The sequence below is a fragment of the Psammomys obesus genome, unplaced genomic scaffold (genome assembly GCF_907164565.1).
Source record: "Psammomys obesus unplaced genomic scaffold, mPsaObe1.curated_primary_1811, whole genome shotgun sequence".
NCBI lineage: Eukaryota > Metazoa > Chordata > Mammalia > Rodentia > Muridae > Psammomys > Psammomys obesus.
In genome coordinates this window covers 5,609,313-5,631,240 of record NW_026592548.1, presented here as the reverse complement: position 1 = coordinate 5,631,240, position 21,928 = coordinate 5,609,313, and the positions used below count along the sequence as shown (strand labels likewise).

At 42.2% G+C, this 21,928-nt stretch overlaps 1 protein-coding gene across 1 annotated transcript in view; it reads right to left on the bottom strand.

Moving 5' to 3' along the window:
- Tnni3k (TNNI3 interacting kinase) overlaps positions 1-21,928 on the bottom strand; it is a 255,380-nt gene that overhangs the window by 156,985 nt on the left and 76,467 nt on the right. The window contains 6 exon segments of the mRNA XM_055614310.1: positions 7,484-7,633; positions 8,242-8,295; positions 8,298-8,323; positions 13,328-13,429; positions 13,502-13,646; positions 19,906-20,044. Of these exon segments, the coding sequence (XP_055470285.1) occupies positions 7,484-7,633; positions 8,242-8,295; positions 8,298-8,323; positions 13,328-13,429; positions 13,502-13,646; positions 19,906-20,044 (616 nt within the window).

The following is a 21,928-nucleotide window of genomic DNA, read 5'->3' as shown; positions in this document are numbered from 1 at the left end:
GAATCTACCGTTTCTTACCTCTGTTCTTCCCTCACCTTCATCCCTCAGCTACTTTTCATGGGCTAAAATCTGAAGGAACTCATGACTATGAGATTTCATTACTCTGTTATGGAGTACACGATAACACACTCACTATAATAATTCACACCGCGCTCCACTTGTCAGCAGGAATAAACAAAGCATGCATCTCAGGACAGGAGTCTTGGGTTTTATTGTTTTGCTCACTTACTTGTAATTCTCCAATCCTGGCTTTCTGTCACTGTAAATTATAGCACCTATACTGCATATAAATATTGCATTGTGGGTAATTAAATATTGGGGTGGGAGCCTCTGTAAATTACTCTAACTAGTGTCAGCACTGAAGCAAATGAGAAGTTTTTAGCTCTGTTTTAGTCTCTGTTATTTTCTGACCCTAAACAGCCTGCCATAAGAGTGCTTTTCTTTGTCTGAGGCAGCCTTTTCAAATCCAACTGCCAGACAAGCCATTGAGCTATAAGTTCAATTCTAATTGGCTGAGATCTTTTCATTTGGCAGTTTCATCTTTAATGCGATGGATGTAGGATTATGTGCAGATCTTTTCAATGGTTTTCCATACTTTCACTTAAAACAGAGGATTTTAACACGAGCAGGCTGCTGGCTATTTCTTCTGGACAATTTAAACTGATCCATACAAGTCCTTTGTGCCCCAAGAAAGGGGCAGGACAAATTCAAAAGAGACTGCTCACTATCCCTTCAATTTCAGGTGTAATTGTAGAAACAGGAGTCCTGGGGAGGGCAGACAATGTAAATGCTGTAAAGTTGGGGCTTGGTTAATTAACACGGTTAATTCTAACCTCCCAGATTTCAGTACAGAATTCAGGTCAGCAGGGAACATCTTCCCAAGATTGATTTTTGGTCTTCATGTGTTTAAAAGGTTCATGTATGAGAAAGTGCCAGATTGTTTTTCCAAAGTGGTTGTACAAGTTTACATTCCCACCAGAAATAGGGGAGGGTTCCCCTTTCTCCACAACCTCTTCAGCATGTGTGTTCACTTGAGTTTTTGACTTTAGTCATTCTGATGGGTGTAAGGTGAAATCTCAGGGTCATTTTGATTTGCATCTCCCCGATGACTAAGGATGTTGAGCATTTCTTTAAGTGTTTCTCTGCCAATCTATGTTCCTCTATTAAGAATTTTCTGTTTAGCTCTGTACCCCATTTTTTTAATTGAGTTACTTGATTTGTTGCTGTTTAACTTCTTAAGTTCTTTATATATTCTGTCAGATATAGGGTTGGTGAAGATCCTTTCCCAACGTGTAGGCTGTCATTTTGTTCTGATGACTCTCCTTTGCTTTACAGAAGCTTTTCAGTTTCATGAGGTCCTATTTATTGATTGTTGCTCTTAGAGCCTGTGCTGTTGGTGTTCTGTTCAGGAAGTTGTCTCTGGTGCCAATGAGTTCAAGGCTCTTCCCCACTTTTTCTTCTAACAGGTTTAGCATGTCTGTTTTTATATTGAGGTCTTTGATCCACTTAGACTTTAGTTTTGTGCAGGGTGATAAATATGGGTCTATGTGCATTTTTCTACATGTAGACATCCAGTTAGACCAGCACCATTTGTTGAAAATGCTATCGTGTACAACCACTTTGAAAATCAATGTGGCGCTTTCTCGGACAGTTAAGAATATACTCAATTATAAAGACATATAATATAGGATGAACCTACTAGAATCTGTACATCTAAACAAACTAATCAAGAGGGAGGACTCTGGCTAAAATGCTTAATCCCCATCTCAAAAAGCAATGAGGATGGACATCAGAAGAAGAAGAGAACAGGAAACAACCTAGGAACCTGCCACAGAGGGCCTCTGAAAGGCTCTGTCCTGCAGACTATCAAAGCAGGTGCTGAGACTTATGGCCAACTGTTGAGCAGAGTGCATGAAATCTTATGAAAGAAGTGGGAAACAGTAAGATCTGGAGAGGACAATAACTCCCCAAGGAGAGCAACAGAACCAGAAAATTTGAACAAAGGGGCCTTTCCAGAGACTCATACTCCAACCAAATACCATACATGGAGATAACCTAGAACCCCTGCACAGATGTAGCCCATGGCAGCTTAGTGTCCAAGTGGGCACCATAGTAATGGGAAGAGGACTGACTGACTCTGACATAAACTGATTGGCCTGCTCTTTGATTACCTCCCCCTGAGGAGGTTAGCAGCCTTACCAGGCCACAGAAAATGACAATGCAGCCACTCCTGATGAGATCTGATAGACAGACTAAGATCAGAAGGAAGGAGAGGGGGACCTCCCCTATCAGTGGACTTGGGGAGAGGAATGCATGAAGAAGGGGGAGGGGAGGGTAGGATTAGGAGGGAAGGAGAGTGGGGTTTATGGGGGGATACAAAGTGAATAAAGTATAACTAATAAAAGTTAAAAAAAAAAGAATAGTTCTACCTCAAGATCCAGCTATACCACTCCTAGGCATATATTCAAAAGATGCTCAAGTATACAACAAGGACATTTGCTCAACTATGTTCATAGAAGCTTTATTTGTAATAGCCAGAAGCTGGAAACAACCCAGATGTCCCTCAGTTGAGGAATCAATATAGAAATTGTGGTACATTTACACAAGGGAATACTACCTAGCAATTAAAAACAAAGAAATCATGAAAACTGCAGCAAAATGGTGAGAACTAGAAAATATCATCCTGAGTGAGGTATCCCGGAAGACACACATGGTATATATATATCACTTATAAGTGGCTATTAGACATATAATACAGTATAATCATACTAAAATCTAAGGAAGCTAATCAGGAAGGAAGACCTTGGTAAGATGCTCAATCTTCATTCAAAAAGGCAAAGAGGATGGGCATCAGAAGAGGAAGAAAACAGAGAACAGGACAGGAGCCTATCACAGAGGGCCTCTGAAAGACTCTACCCAGCAGGGTATCAAAGCAGAGGCTGAGACTCATAACCAAACTTTTTGCAGAGTGCTGGGAATCTTATGAAAAACGGGGAGATAGTAAGTCCTGGAGAGGATAGGAGCTCCACAAGGAGAGCAACAGAAACAAAAAATCTGGGCACAGGTGGTGTCTTTTCTGAGACTAATACTCCAAACAAGGACCATGCATGGAGATAACTTAGAACCTGCACAGAAGTAGCCCATGGCAGCTCAGTGTTCAAGAGGGTTCCCCAATAATAGGAACAAGGACTGTCTCTGACATGAACTCATGGGCTGGATCTTTGATCACCTCCACCTGAGGGGGGAGCAGCCTTACCAGTCCACAGAGGAAGACAATACAGCCAGTCCTAATGAGCCCTCATAAGCTAGGGTCAGATGGAAGGGTAGGAGGACCTACCCTATCATTGGACTGAAGAGGCATAGGAGAAGAAGAGGGAGGGAGGATATCATTGGGAGGGGATAAGGTACAGTGCTACTACAGCTGGGATACAAAGTGAATAAACTGTAATTAATTAAAATAAATAAAATGAAATAAAAAGATTCATGTAAATAGACTACATATAGCCTATATGGTCCCACAAAACCAGGGTGAATCAACTCATCAGAAAGTATTTCAAAAGAAAAAATTACTTTTCTAGATCCCCAAAGCCTCCCCACCTCCTGGAGTTACTGGATCAGAATAGTGGGGCCAAGTTTGGCTAAAATTTAACTTGGGTAAAATATCTGACCTAGAGCCACTTATATTCATGTGGCACGGAGAAAGATGACTAGCTGTTCTAATCTGACTGCAGTCTAGGATGAGATACTCAGAATGGGTGCTCAGCCTTCTGTTATGGCCCCATGCTGTTGTCATCTACAAAGCTCACACATGGGAACTGCACAACCAAGTGATACAAACATCACAAAATAACCTCTTGTATCAGTTTGATTAAGTTTGAGTCTTGTGTTGGGCCTTATCATAAATATCCTAAGTCAGGCTCCCCTAAGAAGAGAAATCTGCATGGACTTCACTGTTCCCCCAACTTCTTCTCCACATTGCCCACAGAGAGACTTTATTGAAAACCATCAATTAATTTGGCAATTCCCTTTTCAAGAAACAAAAGAAAGCATATCTTTTTGAAAAGCAAACAGAAACTGTTCTTCAGACAGTACTAACAAGGCATTTCAGTATTCCCAGATCACATGCAAACAATGCTAGGGAAAACAGCAACAAGGTCTGACTTGGTTTGCCCAGAATGTAGGCAAACCAACTGGCTGTCTCCTGTCTACTAACATTGTATTTGGTAAAGTTCAAAGTAATTATGGGAATCCATGCTGGTGGCTGCCACATTCTTGGACAAACAGAGGTATCAGTTAGGACCAGTGCAGGAGAGATGAGTGGGCAGACCTGCTGAACTACAGGGTTTCTGCTGCCCTTTGGTAAGGAAGCCCCAGGAATTGTGCAGTGATTCATTGTTTTATAAAGAGTGGATGTCAACAAAAAATAAAATAAATAAAGCCAGATTTCAACTATCACTCTCAAGCAACTAAGAACAAAGTCAAGCCCTGTGTAGAGATAGCTGCAACAGCAATTTAAGAGCTGCTTTCTGGAAGTCTAATGCTTGGTAAACACTGTTTCTCTGAATCTCACAACCCTTGAGAAAGGCTGTCTGACGATTCTTGAACAAATGTGATATGCTGAGCAAAAGGAACCTGGTGAAACTTCCCAAGCTTTAAACTGTGGAAGATTGTCCAGCTGAATCTTAAAGATAGAGCAACTGAGAGCTTTTAAATGCAAAGTAGAAAGCCTTGATACCTATGAAAGTGCATTCCCCTCCATCAAAAGATACACACTGCACCCTCAGAAGAGAGTGCCATGGCATAGACTTCTAAAAGCTCCAAACTGAAATGTGTCAAAATGTCCATGGATAATAGAATATATAAATGAGTTGTGATATTGCCTCAAAAGCTAAGCTGTGATATGAACAGACAGTCTACAGTGACATGCAAAGTGATGGGTTGAGCGTTCAAATTGTTGGCCAATAGAAACCAGATACAGTGGAAAATGCCGTAACACTCGAGTTCATAAATCAGAAAAAGAGCTTGGCACACCCCTTGGGGAAGGGACTGGAAGAGAAGGCCAATAGTGTTTCTGGGGCTTGAGTGCTCATAAATTTTATTATCTGGCTTCGGGTGGGTGTAAGAATCCACTGAGCTTTTGGACGCAACTTGTGTAAAGATATAAAGTGTTGGCTGTTTCATCACCATTTTATTTACTTGCCTATAAAGAAGTAACCCCGCATCATTTTCACTAGCAACCTTCAGGCCTGTGCCGTTTTCTGACTTTTTGTCCCTGAGCTTACAATAGTTTCCCATTTTTGTCCTTCAAACCTCATCTCTCTTTTTGCTAATGGACTTTACCTTATTTCAGGCACAAAGCCTTTTAGATCAACTTGGCAGCTGAGAAAGCCTACAGCTTAGTAATTTTGCTTGTCAGCATGATGTTTGAGGATTCTCACATTAAAAACAAGAAACCTATTTTTATATATATTTTACACATCTTAAAATGCAAAGAGAAAACTAGAATAGGATGATTAAATAGGGAGGGCAAAGGAAGAGAAGGATAAAAGAGGGAATGTGGGAAGAGACAGCTTAGAAAGGCCATTAGAAAACTATATACAAACCTACTACTGAAGAAGCTGCCTAAAACATTTACATCTATGAAAGGAATCTAAATGAAGTCACCAAATAATGAGGGAGACAATACCCCAACTAGACATCTTATGCCACAAGCAAAACCTCAGGTTCCAGAAACTGGTCGCATCTTGCTGAGTTTAGACAAAGGGTTCCCATGGAAACTCTCAAATACCACAGCTTATTGACAAGGCTATTGATTATTTTACATAACATGGTGGTAAAGCCTCATGGCTGAAGACAATACTTACTCATGTCATCCAACTTGGAGAAACTAAGCTGTTGACCAACTACAAGCTTCATATTTCTGACTAGCATTCATAGTGTGTTAAGCTACTCTTCTAAAGGAGAAAGGTAATAACCAACTCTTCTAAAAGATAAAGGTAATCACCAATTCAACCAGCTACGAACCCTGTGACCCGCCTTGAGATACATTGGCTCAATAGTTGTACAAATATTCTGGGCGTGATTAGACACATTTTGATTGGATTTGAGGTGCATTTTTGAGATGGAACTCATACCTGACACTGTTTAAGTGATGAGGAATCTGATGCTAGATCAGTCATGGGCCCAGGGGAAAACTTCACTGTCATTCTGGTAAAGAAACAAAGTAATAAAATGGCTCCCAATAACTTACTGCTAGACACATAGATCAGTGCTTTTCAGTGCACATCAGAGAAGCTTCTTGGTACCGTAGTGTGAAATTGACATACAACTGGAAATTGGACAGAAAGTGAGAGATTTGAGCACTCAGCCCTACATGGGATATCTTCATCAAAGCCCTCACCTCATATCCCAGGGATCTAAAGAGAAGAAGGGACAGAAAGAATGCAAAACCAAGAGGTGATTGGTGATTCCAAGAAAACAGTGTCTTCCAGACACAACAGAACTGACACCCATATGAACTTACACAAGACCTGCAGAATTCAAGCTAGATAGGCATTCAGCACTGAAAGGAGGAAGTGGACACAGGATTCCATCCCTAACTAAGAAGCTATTAGCAATTGATACACAGTAGTAAAGGATAAATAGCTTATCTTCAATTGAGTGTCACTAGGTATATCAACCACACTTCAAGATAGGCCCCATGTGGGTTACGGCTCTGTGCATGACCTGACATTCTTGAGCCTGTTAGGTAAACCCTCTTGGTGTATATGAACAGCCCCTTGGCTTCCACCAACATAAAGGTTAAGGATGGCATCACCATCACACTGGAGACCTATAACATGAGCATCCTCAAATGGCTCTAACCAACCTATCTGGTATTTCCATCAATGTATTTGGAAAAATGTAGCTATTACCATCTTGAAATGTGGTATTTGGAATAGCCTAAATCTATGTTTCTGGATCATGGTTACTCAACTTGGAATAAACTTTTATTTCTTTTAAGGTTAAGGCTCTTTGTTTTGTGTTGTCTCTCTCATGCTTTAAAACACAGAAATCCTTAGCATTGTTTAAACAGACAAATGCTTCTCCTTTCATATACATTCATACACATATATGTATAGGCATATATGTATGTATATACAAAACTCTTGATCCACATCAACATTTCCTCTGAGATACAGAATCTAGCTGTAATGGCCACTCCTCTCTGTCTTGTTGCTCTAGAGCCTAGAAGTGCAGCAGCAGCCCAGTCCCTTTTCAGTGTCAATGTTGAGAATATAACAGCTCATTTGCAGCCCCCAAATTCCTTCTCTAATAATGATCTGCTGGACTCTTTGATCTAAGTCCCCAGAGCCTTACACACAATCTACAGAGAGAATGGGAGGGTACAAGTCATGTAAGCAAAGAAATTATGGATGCATCGGCATAATCTATGCACACAGTTCAATGTGTCACTGCAGAGATACGATGATTAAAAACATACCTTTTTCATAAGCCCACATCAAACACATCTGCTCATCTTTGTCACCACTAGACCTGCTGGGATCACACGCGACTAGATTCATATCTGCACCATTATCCAGTAGGAACAGAACCAGGCGAATGTAGCCATGGTAGCAAGCAGAGTATAATCCTGTGATGGAAAAGAACAAAAGGAGGCAAAAAAGAAAGAAGAAAATACGCTTTGATGTCAAAAGAGTCACCGCTACAAACAGGATTGTTTCCAGAGATGTAAATCCACATTCGATGTGTGGTGAGAATTAATTTTATTATTGAGAAAACAAGTGATATAGTTAGTAATAGAGGTACTCTAATCCAGGCAACCTTCAATATTGGCTATATTTACTCAGAGTACATTTTAAATTTTTATTTCTCTTTCTACAGTAATTATCAAGAACAAATGTTATTGCCTTTACAGAAGAAAAATAATCAAGAGTCCAACTAGTAATTTTCTTGAGCACCAAGCCAAGGGCAGAGAGATGTCATGATTATCAATCTGTCATGATCTAGGGAACACAGGGTGTAAAGATTGTATGTAGGTTTTTCACACAACAGTGGAGCAGAACAAAATCCAGTCTGCTTTTTATTGTTGCCATTTACCAGTAACTCTAAATTTTTCTAATTGAGAAAAATACCTCATGCCCTGGGGCTTAACCACTATCAGCGAGCTGCCCCTGTGGCTCAACACTGTTCTTGAGAACTGACGAGAATGTGCAGACTCGATGTTCTCAGCCATCTTACCTGTGTGTCCGTCTTTTCCTAGGTGATTAACATTCATGACATTCTGATCAAGACAATGTTCTTGCCATAGGTACAAGCACTGCAGAAGCAGAAAATAAAAAAGATAGAAGCTTCTTATGTGCTGAGCCATGTCTCCACAGAAGTCCTAGTTCCTGGGATTTCAGTGAGTTTAGATGTCAGTGTATTTAGAGGTAACTCTTTCCATGTTGTAGTTGCAATGTAGTAGAATTCTTAGAGTAGATCCGAATACAGTAAGATTGAAGTTCTTATGGGAAATGGAAATTGGAACAAAGATGACACAGACAGAAGGCTAACCACAGAAAAGCAGAGAAAAAGTGACCATCTTCAATTCAAAATGAACATACACACCGGAAGCCAAAATTGTCAGTACCCTGATCTTGTAGCTCTGCAACCATGAAATGGTAAATCACTATTGTTCAGCTTGGCCAGGATGTTATGCTACTATTAGAACCATAAAAATTATACACACTTGATTAATCCAGATACAGGTATGTAGAAAAGTAACAGAGAGACATGCAAGAAACAAGGAAGGGAAGAAAACAGGAGCTGAGAGGCGGTCACAGGGCTCCTGTGATCTTTGCTTACCGAGGAAACATTAAACATTTGGAGCTAAACAAGGAAGCTGCATGAAATTCCTAGTATTTTAGTCAAGTGTTCCCCATGCTGTCAGTTCACTTTTAGGCTAGCAGATATGTGCAAGACAGTCATATGTATATTCCACACAGGTGCAGAGAACTTTGTCAAACTGAGATGACAGTTTGAAATCAATCCCCAGGAAAATGATGCAGTACCTCTCAAGAGTTCTGTGAAAGAGAGAGTAAGTGTTCCAGGTTTTTATGGTTCTAGGAATGTGCATCCACACATCCAGGACTTGGAATGGGATCTGGCCTCTGGGCTTGACTTTTCATTGCATCCTCTCCACTTGCCTAGTGCTGTTGGAATGTCAAATAAACCCATGCTATGGAACCACAACACAAACTTTGGAGCATGCTCCCAATCCTCTCTTTCTAGTTGGAGAGAACACTGACATAGTTAAGGACACAAACAAATTAAGATTTTTGTAGATAAATTTTGCAACTGGATCTGGAATTTTGACTTCCAAAATTGACGGTGATAGCTGAGATACATGGTGGAAGAGTTTGTGCACAGTAAACACATTGTGGATGATGCCTGCCTTGTCGCAGCAGGAGTGACTTGACAGAGTTAAGTTTGGCTCACAGTTAAAAAGGGGACAGTGGATTGTGCAGGCCAGGGGAACAGCAGAGCAGCTAAAGCTGCAGTCAGGAAGCAAGGGGACACACTGGCTGCTGCTCAGCTCACTTCCTCCTTTTCTGTGACTTAGTTACTCTAGGCTGGCATTACCTTATATGCAACATGGGTCTCCCCATCTCCCAGTCAAATCCTTCTAGAAACATCCCCATATCCAGAAGTAATTTTAAATCCAGGTAACTTCACATCCAGTCAAGGAGAAAATAAAGATTAAGTGTGACACCCACAAATCACTGGCTTTTGTTTTTAACAAGCAAGTGTCAGAAATGGCCCCTCTCCTATAAGAAATGGCCCCTCTCCTGTAATTTCCCTTTACAGGTGTCAGTCCCTCATGCTAGCCTCTCAAACACTAGGATGCCAGACTCCCTCATGTAATACATAGATCAGCTTCATCTAATGAGGGCTACAGGAAGTGGACAAGGACTCAGAAGACACAGTTTCCTGGGTCTCACCACTTCCTCTTCCTGGGACAGTCTTGAGGAAGTAATTTTTTATATTTTTTTCATTCCTTTTTTTTAAAAAAAATATTTATTTACTTCACATCTTGATTTTAGCCCCCCTTCTCCCTTCCCAGATGCCCCTGTCATCACACACTGCTTCCCCAATTCTCCCCTCTCCTTCTCAGAGAAGAGGACCCCATGGGTACCAACCAACCCTGGCACATGAAGTCCTTTCAGGACTAGGCACATCCTCTCCAACTGAGGCCACACAAGGTAGCCCAGTTAAGGAAAGAGGATCCAAAGGCAGTCATCAGAGTCAGAAAGGGCTCCTGCTCCAGTTGCTGAGTGGCCCACATGAAGACCAAGCTGTGCATCTTCTACATATGTGCAGGGGGCCTAGGACCAGTCCATGCATGTGCTTTGGTTGATGGTTCTGTCTCTGTTTGTTCTCATGGGCCCAGGTTAGTTGACTCTGTAGGTCTTCTTGTAGAGTTCTTGACTTATCTTGATCCCTCAGTTTTTCCCCCTAACTCTTTCATAGGACTCCCAAGCTCTGTCTAATGTTTGGCTGTGGATCCCTGCATCTGTTTCTGTCAGCTTCTGGGTGGAGCCTCTCAGAGGAGTTATTCTAGACTCCTGTCTGCAAGCATGGCAGAGTAACATTAATAGTGTCAGGGATTGGTTCTCTCCCCTGGGATGGGTCTCAAGTCGAGCCAGTCTTTGGTTGGCCATCCCCTCCATCTTTGCTCCATCTTTGTCCCTGCACATCTTGTTAGCAGGACAAATTTTGGGTTGAAGGTTTTCTGGGTGGGTTGGCGTTTTTCTCTCTCCACTGGAAGTCCTGCCTGGCTACAGAAAGTGGCCATTTCAGGCTCCATATCCCCTGATGCGAGAATTCCCTGATAGGGTGACCCCTGTAGACTTCCTAAGGAGTCCCCTGTCCCAGGTGTCTGGGAAGTCATAGCGATGCCTCCACCTCTGATCCTTATCCTCTCACCAGGTCCTTTCTCCCCGAGCACTCCCTATTTCTAATCCGACCCCTGCTTCCCTCCCTTCCCCCTCCCCTGCCTCCAATGCCTATTTTGTTTCCCCTTCTGAGTGAGATTCAAGCATCCTCCCTTGGGTCCTCCTTGGAGTTTTTGGGTCTGTGGACTGTAGCATGGTTATCCTGTGCTTGTGGCTAATGTCTACTTATAAGTGAATGCACGCCACATGTGTCTTTCTGGGTTTGGATCACTTCACTCAGGATGTTTTTATTTTCTAGCTCTGTCCATTTTCTTGAGGAAGTCATTTTAAATAAAGTGTTCCCTGCATCGTATACCTAAATCATTGTCCCCACGTGACACCTTATCATGAACCGAAGGCAGAGCTCACTGTCTTTCTAGGTTTCTTCTCACTTCACTGGCATGAGCACATGGCTTTGTGTGTGTGGCGGCCGAACTTCTGATGACCTTCACAGCTCACAGAGGGGCTCCTTAAGGAGATGAAGGATCCTGTTACATCACTGTTCCTACTCCCACCAACACAGGGCAGGCCTGCACTATTTATTACTCGAATGTGTGGGTGAATAAATCACCTCTCTCTTGGTACAATATCATATCACCTTTTACATCATATCAACTATTTACATCATAAACAGGGATGCAAAATTATACATTTCATAGATCATTGTCCATGATGCTTTATTAGTCCTTTCAAAGCAACCAATGACATGACATGTCACATTAAAAACATGTATCAGTGTATTCACGTTTGTGTTTATGTAAACATATGTGTATATGTACATGTGAATGTATATGTATGTATTTGTGTATGTGTTCATATGTATGTATGTGTGTATATTTGTTTACCCATATGTGTGTGGATATGAACATACACACACACACACACACACACACACACACATTCCATCATGGTTAACTTATATTGTCGACTTAGTTGTGTTAATAAAACCTTGGGGGTGTTAGTGAAGTATGACTTTGCGTGTGTCTGTGAGGAATTTTCCAGAGAGATTTAACCAAGACCTCTGCTGAAGGCAGGGTCCACCATCCCATGTGCTGGGGTCCTAGACTGGGTATGAAGAGGGAAGGGGGCTCCAGCTGAGTAGCCTCACTCACCTCTGGAGCTAACTGCAGATGCAAGACAAGCAGCTTCCCCACTCTGCAGCCATCATGCCTTTCCTACCTCAATGGACTGTATTGCTCCAAACTGTGAGACAAAATAGAACCTTCCCCACTTACTTGCTTCATGTAAGCTATTTAGTCATGACAACAAGAAGAGTAATTAATAGGTGTTTAGATTTTCTTCAACTTCAAAAGCATTTATGAAATTTAAATGTGATGATGGACACAATAACCTGGTGTGTAGTTACTGCTTCCTCCTGAAGGAGTAGTTTCCTGAACTTCTTTTTCTTTAAACAGGTCTGTTAAAAGATAAACCTGCAATCCCATATTATATATGAAAGGTTAATGCCTAATATGAAGCACAAGGCTACTGTTACTTTCAGATCAGTCTTTTGCTTTTCTACTATGCAGACAACAAAGGAGTCTGGAATTTGGTTTTTAGAGGTTGCAAGTCAGCTAAGAAATATTTAATGTCTAAGTAAGTGACCTTCTAGTCAAGATCTATTAAGTTCCAATCATTGTTTTTATAGCAAAACAACAATGTTTCCCCAGGGAGGGCTCCCAGTGTTGTGAAGCTCCCATTTTCCTCCTGGACAGCTTGGAAGCTGCTGTGGCTCAGTTACCAGCAGCCTCTTGCCTCACTCATTGAGTGCATCTTTCTTCATCCCCACTGATCCTGCAGGGATTTTCTTAGTGGACTGGCAAGGGCTCTTAAGGGTTCCAAGAGAGAACAACATTCTAGGTATCCCAGCACCATCCTGAGTAGGCTTTTAGCAGCTGACAGATGGGTATCTTGGGTAGACACATGTGCACATAAGGTTTAAGAAAGTGAGGGAGAAAGTGTCATATTTGATGCTGATGAATCCTAGTAATGAGGTTCTTGTCAGTGGAGGATTATGGGTACAGCCTCTTTTGGCAGCTTTTCACAGACTGAGGAGCAATATGCTTACAGATGTTGATAGGCCTGTTGCCTTGGCAACATCAGTCCCTGTCTTTGTGGCTCCAGCCAGAAACACAGCATCTAGCTGCAGCTCCATTTGCTGTGCTGATGGAAGCACCTGCCTCCACCTTTCCTTTCTGCATCCAGCCAGGCTTCCCTTCCGTTCAGCCTCTGTGCTCACTTTCTGATTGCAACATCTGCCACTGTTTGTTAAGGCTTTGTACACATGACTTTGGGCCTTGCATGGTGTCAGCCAAGCTCAGTCGCTAGTGCAGAGAGATATTCTTTATCTGTGAAAAGCTGTCTCACTGAAGATGTTCTCCTTAGTCAGGCTTTCAGTTCCTGTTATGTGGACAATTTCCTTTGCAACTTCAAAATGTCCATTGTAGCATGCCCTGGACAGGAAGAAATATTTTAATAAGTAAGAGGACACAAGTTGGAGACAAGAAATGCTAAGTCATACTCACAGGTGCAAAGGAGTGTCTCCGTAGATGTTAATGACATGAGGCTGAATCTCCAGGTCACTCTGGAACAAGTAGTTTACTATATTGTGGTATCCAAATTGAGAACAGAAGTGCAGAGGGACATGGTCCTCATTGTCCAGAGCATTCACTGCCAGTGGTGAGAAAGCACAGATGTGCCATCTGGAATTCATGCTTTCTCATCCTTCTCATGTACAGTGTCATGTACTTTGCCTAAGTACACAAGATATGCCTGGAAGTTGCCAATTACTATTTATAATAGAGGAAATCAAGTGCAACCAACTTTAAAAAATATAATTTTATTCTATCGCCTATTACCACATCAAACAAGCTTTTATTTAGTGCTCATAAATTCTATGGAATATAGATAATCAAATTTGTCTTGCAGTGGAATGATTCAAGAACCCAGTAAGCATCCAACAGTACCTGTGACCTCATTCTGACGAGTATCCATTCCAAACTGAGTCCCTTTTCCACTGAAGGATTTTACAATTTAGAAGCCCTTGACTGCGGAGACTGTCAGTGGATAACGGTGTCCATTGCTAAGCCTGTGGACTTGAGTTCTATCTCCAGGCCATACATGGTAGAAGGAGAGAACTGACTCTCATAGGTTGCTCTCTGCCCTCCTCACTCGAGCTGTGGTACAACCTGCCCCCACTACATAAATCCATGCAATTTAAAATTGTAAACTAAAGGTCTTATCCAGACCACTAAATCCAGTAGAGTGGCCCAGTGGGAGGAGGCCGTAGCCAGTGATCTGAACATTTAGTACACTGTACAGGATCCGCTGTACTCCTCAGCTGAGAAAAACAACACTACACAAATGGAAAAGTGTTTCAGATGAGAAAGCTCAAAAGTGCCTTTCTCTTTGAGCCATATGCTTTTATAACTCTCAGATATTTGAAGATTCTTTATGGAAAGTGCAGATGTGAATCAAGATGACTTGCTACCACAGAGGCTGAAAAGTGTTCTCTGAAACTCCTTAGATTTAAAGTTTAAGAGAAGAGGAAAATGACCATATGGAGGCTCCAGAAAGGAACGGTAAGCACAGGAGGTTACCGGTGCCATCTTGGGATAATTGTCAGCAGAGATCCTTTGCTCTCCACACTTCTCCAGCTTGGACACACATGTACAGTATCTTCTAATCACAGCACCACATCAGACCTGACCTCGGAGCTCATGACACAGGAGCACCGGATCTAGTCTGTCCTGGCCATATGGTCATCAGTGATAGTAATGCCACCTAGTCTTTCCTGCTAACAATTCCAGCCCCAGGATCAGGGTCCTTTGGTTTTTAGAATCCCAAAGTCTGCATTTGTTTGGCATTGCTGGTATTGTGTCTCCATGGGATCCTTTTGGGTTTGTGACATTTGAGATGGTTCTTTGCTGTGATAGCTCTGAGCCTCACTTCCTACTCTGCTTTGATCAGACTCTGGCTCTAAATACCATATCTGCTCTAGTTTCCTTTCAGAAAACACTAGGACCAAAAGCAGCTTGGGGAGGAAAGGGCTGTTTTGTCTTATATTTCCAGGTCATAATCTAGCATAGTGGGAACTTAGCACAGAAACTCAAGTAGGAAATGAAATAGAAGCTTTGAGAAGATGGCTCAATTCTGGCTCATGTTTAGCTACCTTTGTTTGACAGCCCAGGACTAATATCTCAGGCCTGTGCTGCGTATGGTGGGCTGTGCCCTCCCACATCAACTATTAATCCAGATGTTCTCTCATGGTCATGCCAGAGGCCAGTGGGATAAAAGCAATTCTACAACTGAACCTCTTTCTACCTAGGTGTGTCTAGGTTGTATCTAGTTTACAATGAAAACTAACCAGAACAATAGCCTTTAATATATCACTTTCATGCTTAACTTGACTGCAGTCTGACTCCTTAACCAGTTGCTATAGGTCTACTGCTGTATCAGGGTTAAAATACTCGTGTTTATCATCATCGTGGCTACAGCAGAACCACTGTTGGGACCAAATGGAAAGCATCCATAAATCTTGTGTTTCTAAGGCATTTCGTGAAATGCTTTTCATACACACACATTTAATGAAGATCATTCCAATCTTCCCTAATTTCTCTCTTTGTAAGTTTTGTATTAAACTATAAATGCATAAAATATTTCTTCAAATAACAAAGTCTAGTTGCAAGACAGGCTTAGTAATGACTGATCACCAACTACTCAATTCTAGGTCTGACATTAACTCAATATCTGAGGAATGAAATAATTTTATCAGCTCTTCTAGATATATTTGCTTTATTGTGATTTTTTTTGTACAAATTCACTTATTATTTGATGACTTTGTGCAAGCAGAAGGAACAAGGAAATGCTGCTAATGACAAACCATCTCAAGGGAAAGTGACAGAGAGCACAGGGACTCAAAAGTGCATGTAGCTTATCCTGACTGTTGACACCTGTCACGCAGCAGTGGACGACTTCTAGCTGATTTGGCTTCTAGCTGCTGCCTTTGTTAACAGCCTCTTTCATGTATTGTCCTGCAAAGTCTTAAGAAAACAGAAAAACATTAGCTGTATCCCTGACATTCTCCTGCAAAGCCTGTGAGGAATGCCTCAGAGAACACGCTTTTCCTTTCCCTCACAACAATGTTCTGGTTCACTTTGATCTGCTTGTCTATAGCTGTGTTTTTATGTTCTGTGAGAAGCCAGGTAAAGTCAATGGCACAGGACTGTGCTGGAGCCCGGGATGTTAGGAACATCCTGGAGGGGTCCCAAGTCTCCAGTGAATACTCTAAAGAATAGCAAAACATAGTCCTGTCAGTTTATGAAGTGTCACATGGCCATCCCCACCCCTCCCAGTGTTCATTCTGTTCAGCATTCCCACGTTAACTTCAAGGTCCTCTGTGTAGCAGACATCCCTCCTTGTTCTCCATACTGAAGGGATGTGGCATCAGACACAGGGGTCATACAGCTTTGCTGCAGTCATTGTGAAATGTTTGTGTCTTGGGCTGATTTATAGAGAAGAAAACATACAAATTATTACATTATCCCAGCAACATTGAGATATGATGATATGAGTCATGATATTCTGTGTGGAATAGCTTTATCTTTTACTAAAGCAGGTAGGTCTCTGATCCATGATGGATCTGAGGAAAGAGAATCATCACTTCAAGATCAGCCTGTACTACAGAGTGAGTTCAAAGTCAGCAAGGCAACTCAATGAGAACCTGATCCCAAAATAATGTGATGGTTAGGGTTATTGCTCTGGCAGTAGGCAGTTTATTAAGCATATGCAGAGCCCTGTGGCTCAATCCAAGCAAAACAAAAAACAAACAAACAAAAAGTTTTTATCAAGATATTTAAATAAAGGAGTCTTTCAAACAATAGAATACATATAATTCATTATCAGGAAAATATTTTACACTCTCCTTCTTTCATTTTACAAAATAACAAGTGTGTACCAGTGGTTTTTCAAAGATCATTGGATGTTGGGTATGTGGAATCTGCTGTTTCTTATTTGCGATTACTGACATTAAAGATAAAACAAAACTTCCACATTAAGGCAGCAATAACTACAAAGACTATAAACTTTAAAATATAGCCCACATGCTTTTTATATGAACATTCAGGAAATCTACAGAATAATTTCAATGAGGTATGTTTACAAAAGTAAGCAGCCTTGCTGACGATGATCTTACCTGATTGTTTTACATTTAGTTTTACTTTTGTGTATACGCTGTGTGTATTTGTGTATATGTGTGTTGTGTGTTTGTGTTTCTGTGTATATGTGGATGGGTGTGCGCACATCCAAGTGCAGGTGCCCCCAGAGTCCAGAGTAGCAGAAGATCCCCTAAAGCCACACTAGCAGATGGTTGCAGCCATCTGATGTGGGTGCTGGGAGCTGAACTCAGGTCTTCTGAGTGAACAGTACATGCTTTCAGCCACTGAACCATCTCTGCAACACCCATCTTGGCAGATGTTTATCATGTTCTGCAGTAGCACATTACAAGAGGACCCTATGTTAAAGAACTTAAATGTTTAATAGTAAGTTATCAAATATTAATGAATACCAAATTAAAACATGCCCATTTTCAGCTTTGTTGAAAGAATATATTTTAAGGACCATCTCAGTATTTTCAGCCTCATGCCACGAGGAATTTTTTTTTTCTCCACAGCCCAGGAGACACAGCAACACAGAGCAGAGACTTGAGAATACCTGACTGAATAGGCCAGCCTCTTAGGTGCAGCGAACTGAAGAGTCTGCCTTCTGACTTACATTTTGTAATCTGAATATATTCTCACTCATGGCGTTCCATTTCCATGGGAACATGCTGTAAACACTAAGCTGTAAATTGTACTTCTTTGGGGTCATTCATTTAATCTTTCTCTTATGCCCACAAGAAAAGTCTGGAGTTGAAATAAACCATCTAGAGGGCCAGCTATGTTTTTGAGAGTTGAGTTCAGCGTCAGTGAGCCTGGTGCCATCTGTCACATGGGGCAGAGTGTAATGCGTTTTCTGCAGTCTACTGGAGTGCAAAGCGGGCTCACTATCAAGTGTACTAGAAGGAAATAAAAATACTCAAATGTTTGAGTCATGCTGGTTTTTTTTATTTTAAATGATTGAGTAGTAAGAATGTAGTACTTGTGTGATTCAGAAGAAAATGCCAGAAATTATACTGTGCAATCGAGGTGTATGGAGGAGTATAGTGCTACACGAATTTCAATGCCTTTTGCAGAGGCGTCCTTTGATCCTGGAGACGTGCTGATCATGAGCGGCACTCATTTGACACTGCCAGGCTTTGGAGTTGTGCAGGAGAACAAGAGGCTGAGGCTGGCCTGGATAATGAGAGGGAGGAGTGACGTTCTTCCTGATCCCACACAAGAGAGGGGCAGTTTCAGAAACATGATTCTGTGGCAGAGCTTTCCACAGGAGTAGCTTTGCCTCGCCTATACTGAGAGAAAAAAATGACCGCCCAAGACGGCTTAAATGAGGCCCACACCTTGCTCTGTTCTGACAGTCCATGCTGTTTGTGATAACACTAGCATGTAGACAACCCAAGTCATTACATGATAGCCCATAGAAGATAATGCAAAATGTCTTCAGCTTCTACAACCTAAAGCAGCTGATGTTGACTTGAAGTCCAAGCTATTCTAGCCTCTTGCCTGGGTGTCTATGCATCACTGGGCTTCTTTACCACTGGCTGAAAGCATCGATCAGCTTTAGTAGGTGATTACCAATTTGAATTTTGAACCCAAGGAGCTGGCAGCAATGCGGGCTTGACAACCGTGTCCTTTTGGAGTTGTGCATCATTTCTACTGCAAAGGCCAGCAGCTCTCACTGATGGGCATTTAATTAATCTCCAGGGGTTGGTGGGAGGAGGCTGGATATGCCTGAGAGGATTTTATGGCCAGATGTAGCTCTTGGTGAATTTGTGTCAAAAAATAAAAGTCTAGGAGAGGGTCTTCTTCTTTTAATCAACTTTCCAAGATTTATTTAATTATAAAAAAAACCCTAAACTAGTGACCCATAGACTTTATGGTTATCAAATTATAATATAACAATAGAGTATCAGTTGTTGGGAAGGCTGTAAAGAGGGATGGTAATACAGGGCCACAGTCCAACAAATGCATACCGTTGGGTCCAGCAACACCCTGCACATCTACACATGTATCTGAGCAAGATAAAGTCATCTGTTACTAGAAGATGTACATAATAGAAAAATGGCAAAAATATTCAGTTACAGCCAGCAAGAAATGGGAATGCAGATTTTGAGTGGATTTTGAGTCTCCTGCAGTTTAAAGGATAAGACTCCTTGCTGCAGCAATACGGATAAAATGTCAAGATTAACATGGTAGCAAAGCTTGGAGCTGGGAGATGGCTAACTCAAAAGCACTTATAGCAAAACATGAGGACCTGAGTTCAAGTCCACAGCAGCCATATAAAAATCTGGGTGTTACTCAGGAGCGTGTCCTCTGCCAGAGGGAGAGACAGAAGGATTGCCATGTGTTCTGCCTGCCAGCCATGGTCTCCATTCAGAGAGAGACCTTATATCAAGGAACTCTGTCAGAGTAATAGAACAGGACACCTAGTGTCTACACATAACTGTGAGGACCTGAGCACACACTACAAACATACACCACAAACATGCACCCACAGATAAAAAAAAAAACCAAACAAAACAAAAAACAAAAAACAAAAAACAGAACAAAAATTCTGTGGAGTTAAGGAAGAAATAAAGTGATCTGGTACTTAGGAGCCCAGAAGATCGGTTACTTTTGGAAGGGTATAAGGAAATATTCTAATTTGAGTTTCACAAATGTCAGTTGTGATTTGTGGAACATGTTAGCAGGAGTAGCCAACTTCAAGCTGGTTCCTGGGAGAGGAAGGGAAAGACACAGCAGACACAACATGGAGGTGGCAGGCACAGCCGTACCATCTGCTTTGTTCCCCTCTTCTAGCAGGAGTTTTACAATGCTGAAGGAGTCTTTGGCAGAGGCCAGGTGCAGAGGCCTATCTCCAACTTCACTGCTTACATTGACATCAGTGCCAAACTTCAAAAGGACACTGGTTACCTGAAACAGCCCATCCTTTGAAATTAGCATGGGATTGGTGTCCCCTTCTCTCTACCCCAAGTCCATTCTGACTACAGGGGGTGGCAACTTCAGGATCCACATCTACCCAGCTCCTGCTGGGAGTTGTAGTTAGGGTCACCCCCATAGACTCCAGGGAGCCTCCCTTGTCCCAGAGATACCCCCTCCCATGGATTTCCATTCTGTCTTCCAGTCCTCTCCCACACTCACCATTTCCCCAACCCCAGTCTCCTCACACTTGATTCCTACCCCGTTACTCTCCCCAAACCCTCCATTTACTTCAATATTTTATTTCCTCTTCTAAGTGAAAATCAAGCATCCTCCCTTAGGCCCTGCTTGGCTTCTGTGGGTCTCTGGACTGTACTCGCTCATAAAACCTTAGACCCAAAACTTGTCTTGCCTACAAGATATGCATGGTTAAAGATGGAGCAGAATTGAAGGAATGGTAAAAGAATGACTGGCCCAATTTGAGACCTACCTCATGGAAGAGAGTCAACCCCTGACACTATTAATGGTGCTCTGTTATGCTTACAGACAGGAGCCTAGCATAATTGTCTTCTGAGAGGCTTCATCCAGGAGCTGATGGGAACAGATGCAGAGACTCATAGCCAAACAATAGGCTGAGCTTAGGGAGTTTTGTGGCAGAGTGGGAGGAAGGATTGAGGGAACCTGAGGGGTCAAGGACTCCACAAGAGCTAGAGAGTGAACTAACCTGGGCACATGGGAGCTCACAGAGACTGATCCACCAATCAAAGAGCAAGCATGGGATGTACCCAGACCCCTACACATATGTAACTGATGGGCAGCTTATTCGTGAGGGTCCCCTAGTGGAGAGGAGGCTGTCTCTGACTCTGTTGCCTGCCTTTGGATCCTTTTACCCTAGCTAGAATTACTTGTCTGGGAGATGTGCAAGCTGAGGTGACAGGGTGGACCTGTGCTCCTTGGGGGCCTCCTGTTCTCTGAGAAGAAAGAGGAGGGAGAAGAGGGTAGGGTGCGTGGGTGGAACTGAGAAAAGAGAAGAGAGGGGGCTTAAATAAATAAATAAGTAAAAAAGGAAACCAGTATGAGGGAAGAAAGAATAACGTGTGCCTGGTGGCACCTGCTTGTAATCTCAGCAGTGGGGGTGGGGGGAGTAAAGAGGCAGAGGCAGGAGAATCAGGAGTTTAAGCTCATTGCCAGTGGCAGAGTGAGAATTGGCTAGCACATGATAACGTAAACCCTGTCTTAGCCTGCCCTCACACCCAGAAAGCACAATGCAGAATGTTTGACAGTTTAAACCAAACAACACATCACTTGGGTTACTTTCATGTAAAAATAACTGAAAATCCTGCCCCATCTAGTAAAAAACAGTAAAGAATTTAGTATATCACTGAAAAACAAAATGTTCATCCATGAAGCGATTTCATTCTGGGGCTCCTACCTAGGGAATGGAGCCACCCGCAGTGGCAATTTCACATTTCAGTTAACAGGTAAGACAAGCTTCCACAGACAGCGCCCCAGGATGACTCTTTATAGATTCCCTTCCCAGTGAGTATACAGTGTGCCAAGCTGACACTGGAAGCTAAGCCCCAGAGTGACACTCAGTGACTGCAACCTAAGATCCAAAGGGCAGGATGGGCGGCCAACATCACAGTCGGACCTTAGGCTCTGGCCCTCGAGATGAGTGGTTAACTAGCTGCTTTCCAATGTTTTCCATGCTATAGTTGGAACCCAGGACCTCACACTCTCTAGGCCAGAGACTTATCAATGAACTACACATCCCTGACATTAGTAATTACTATTAATTTCACCACAAGTGTGTCTGACATAAAGTGGGAATCATGGTCAGACTTAACTCACAGGTTATGGTGAGGACCAGAGGAGAGG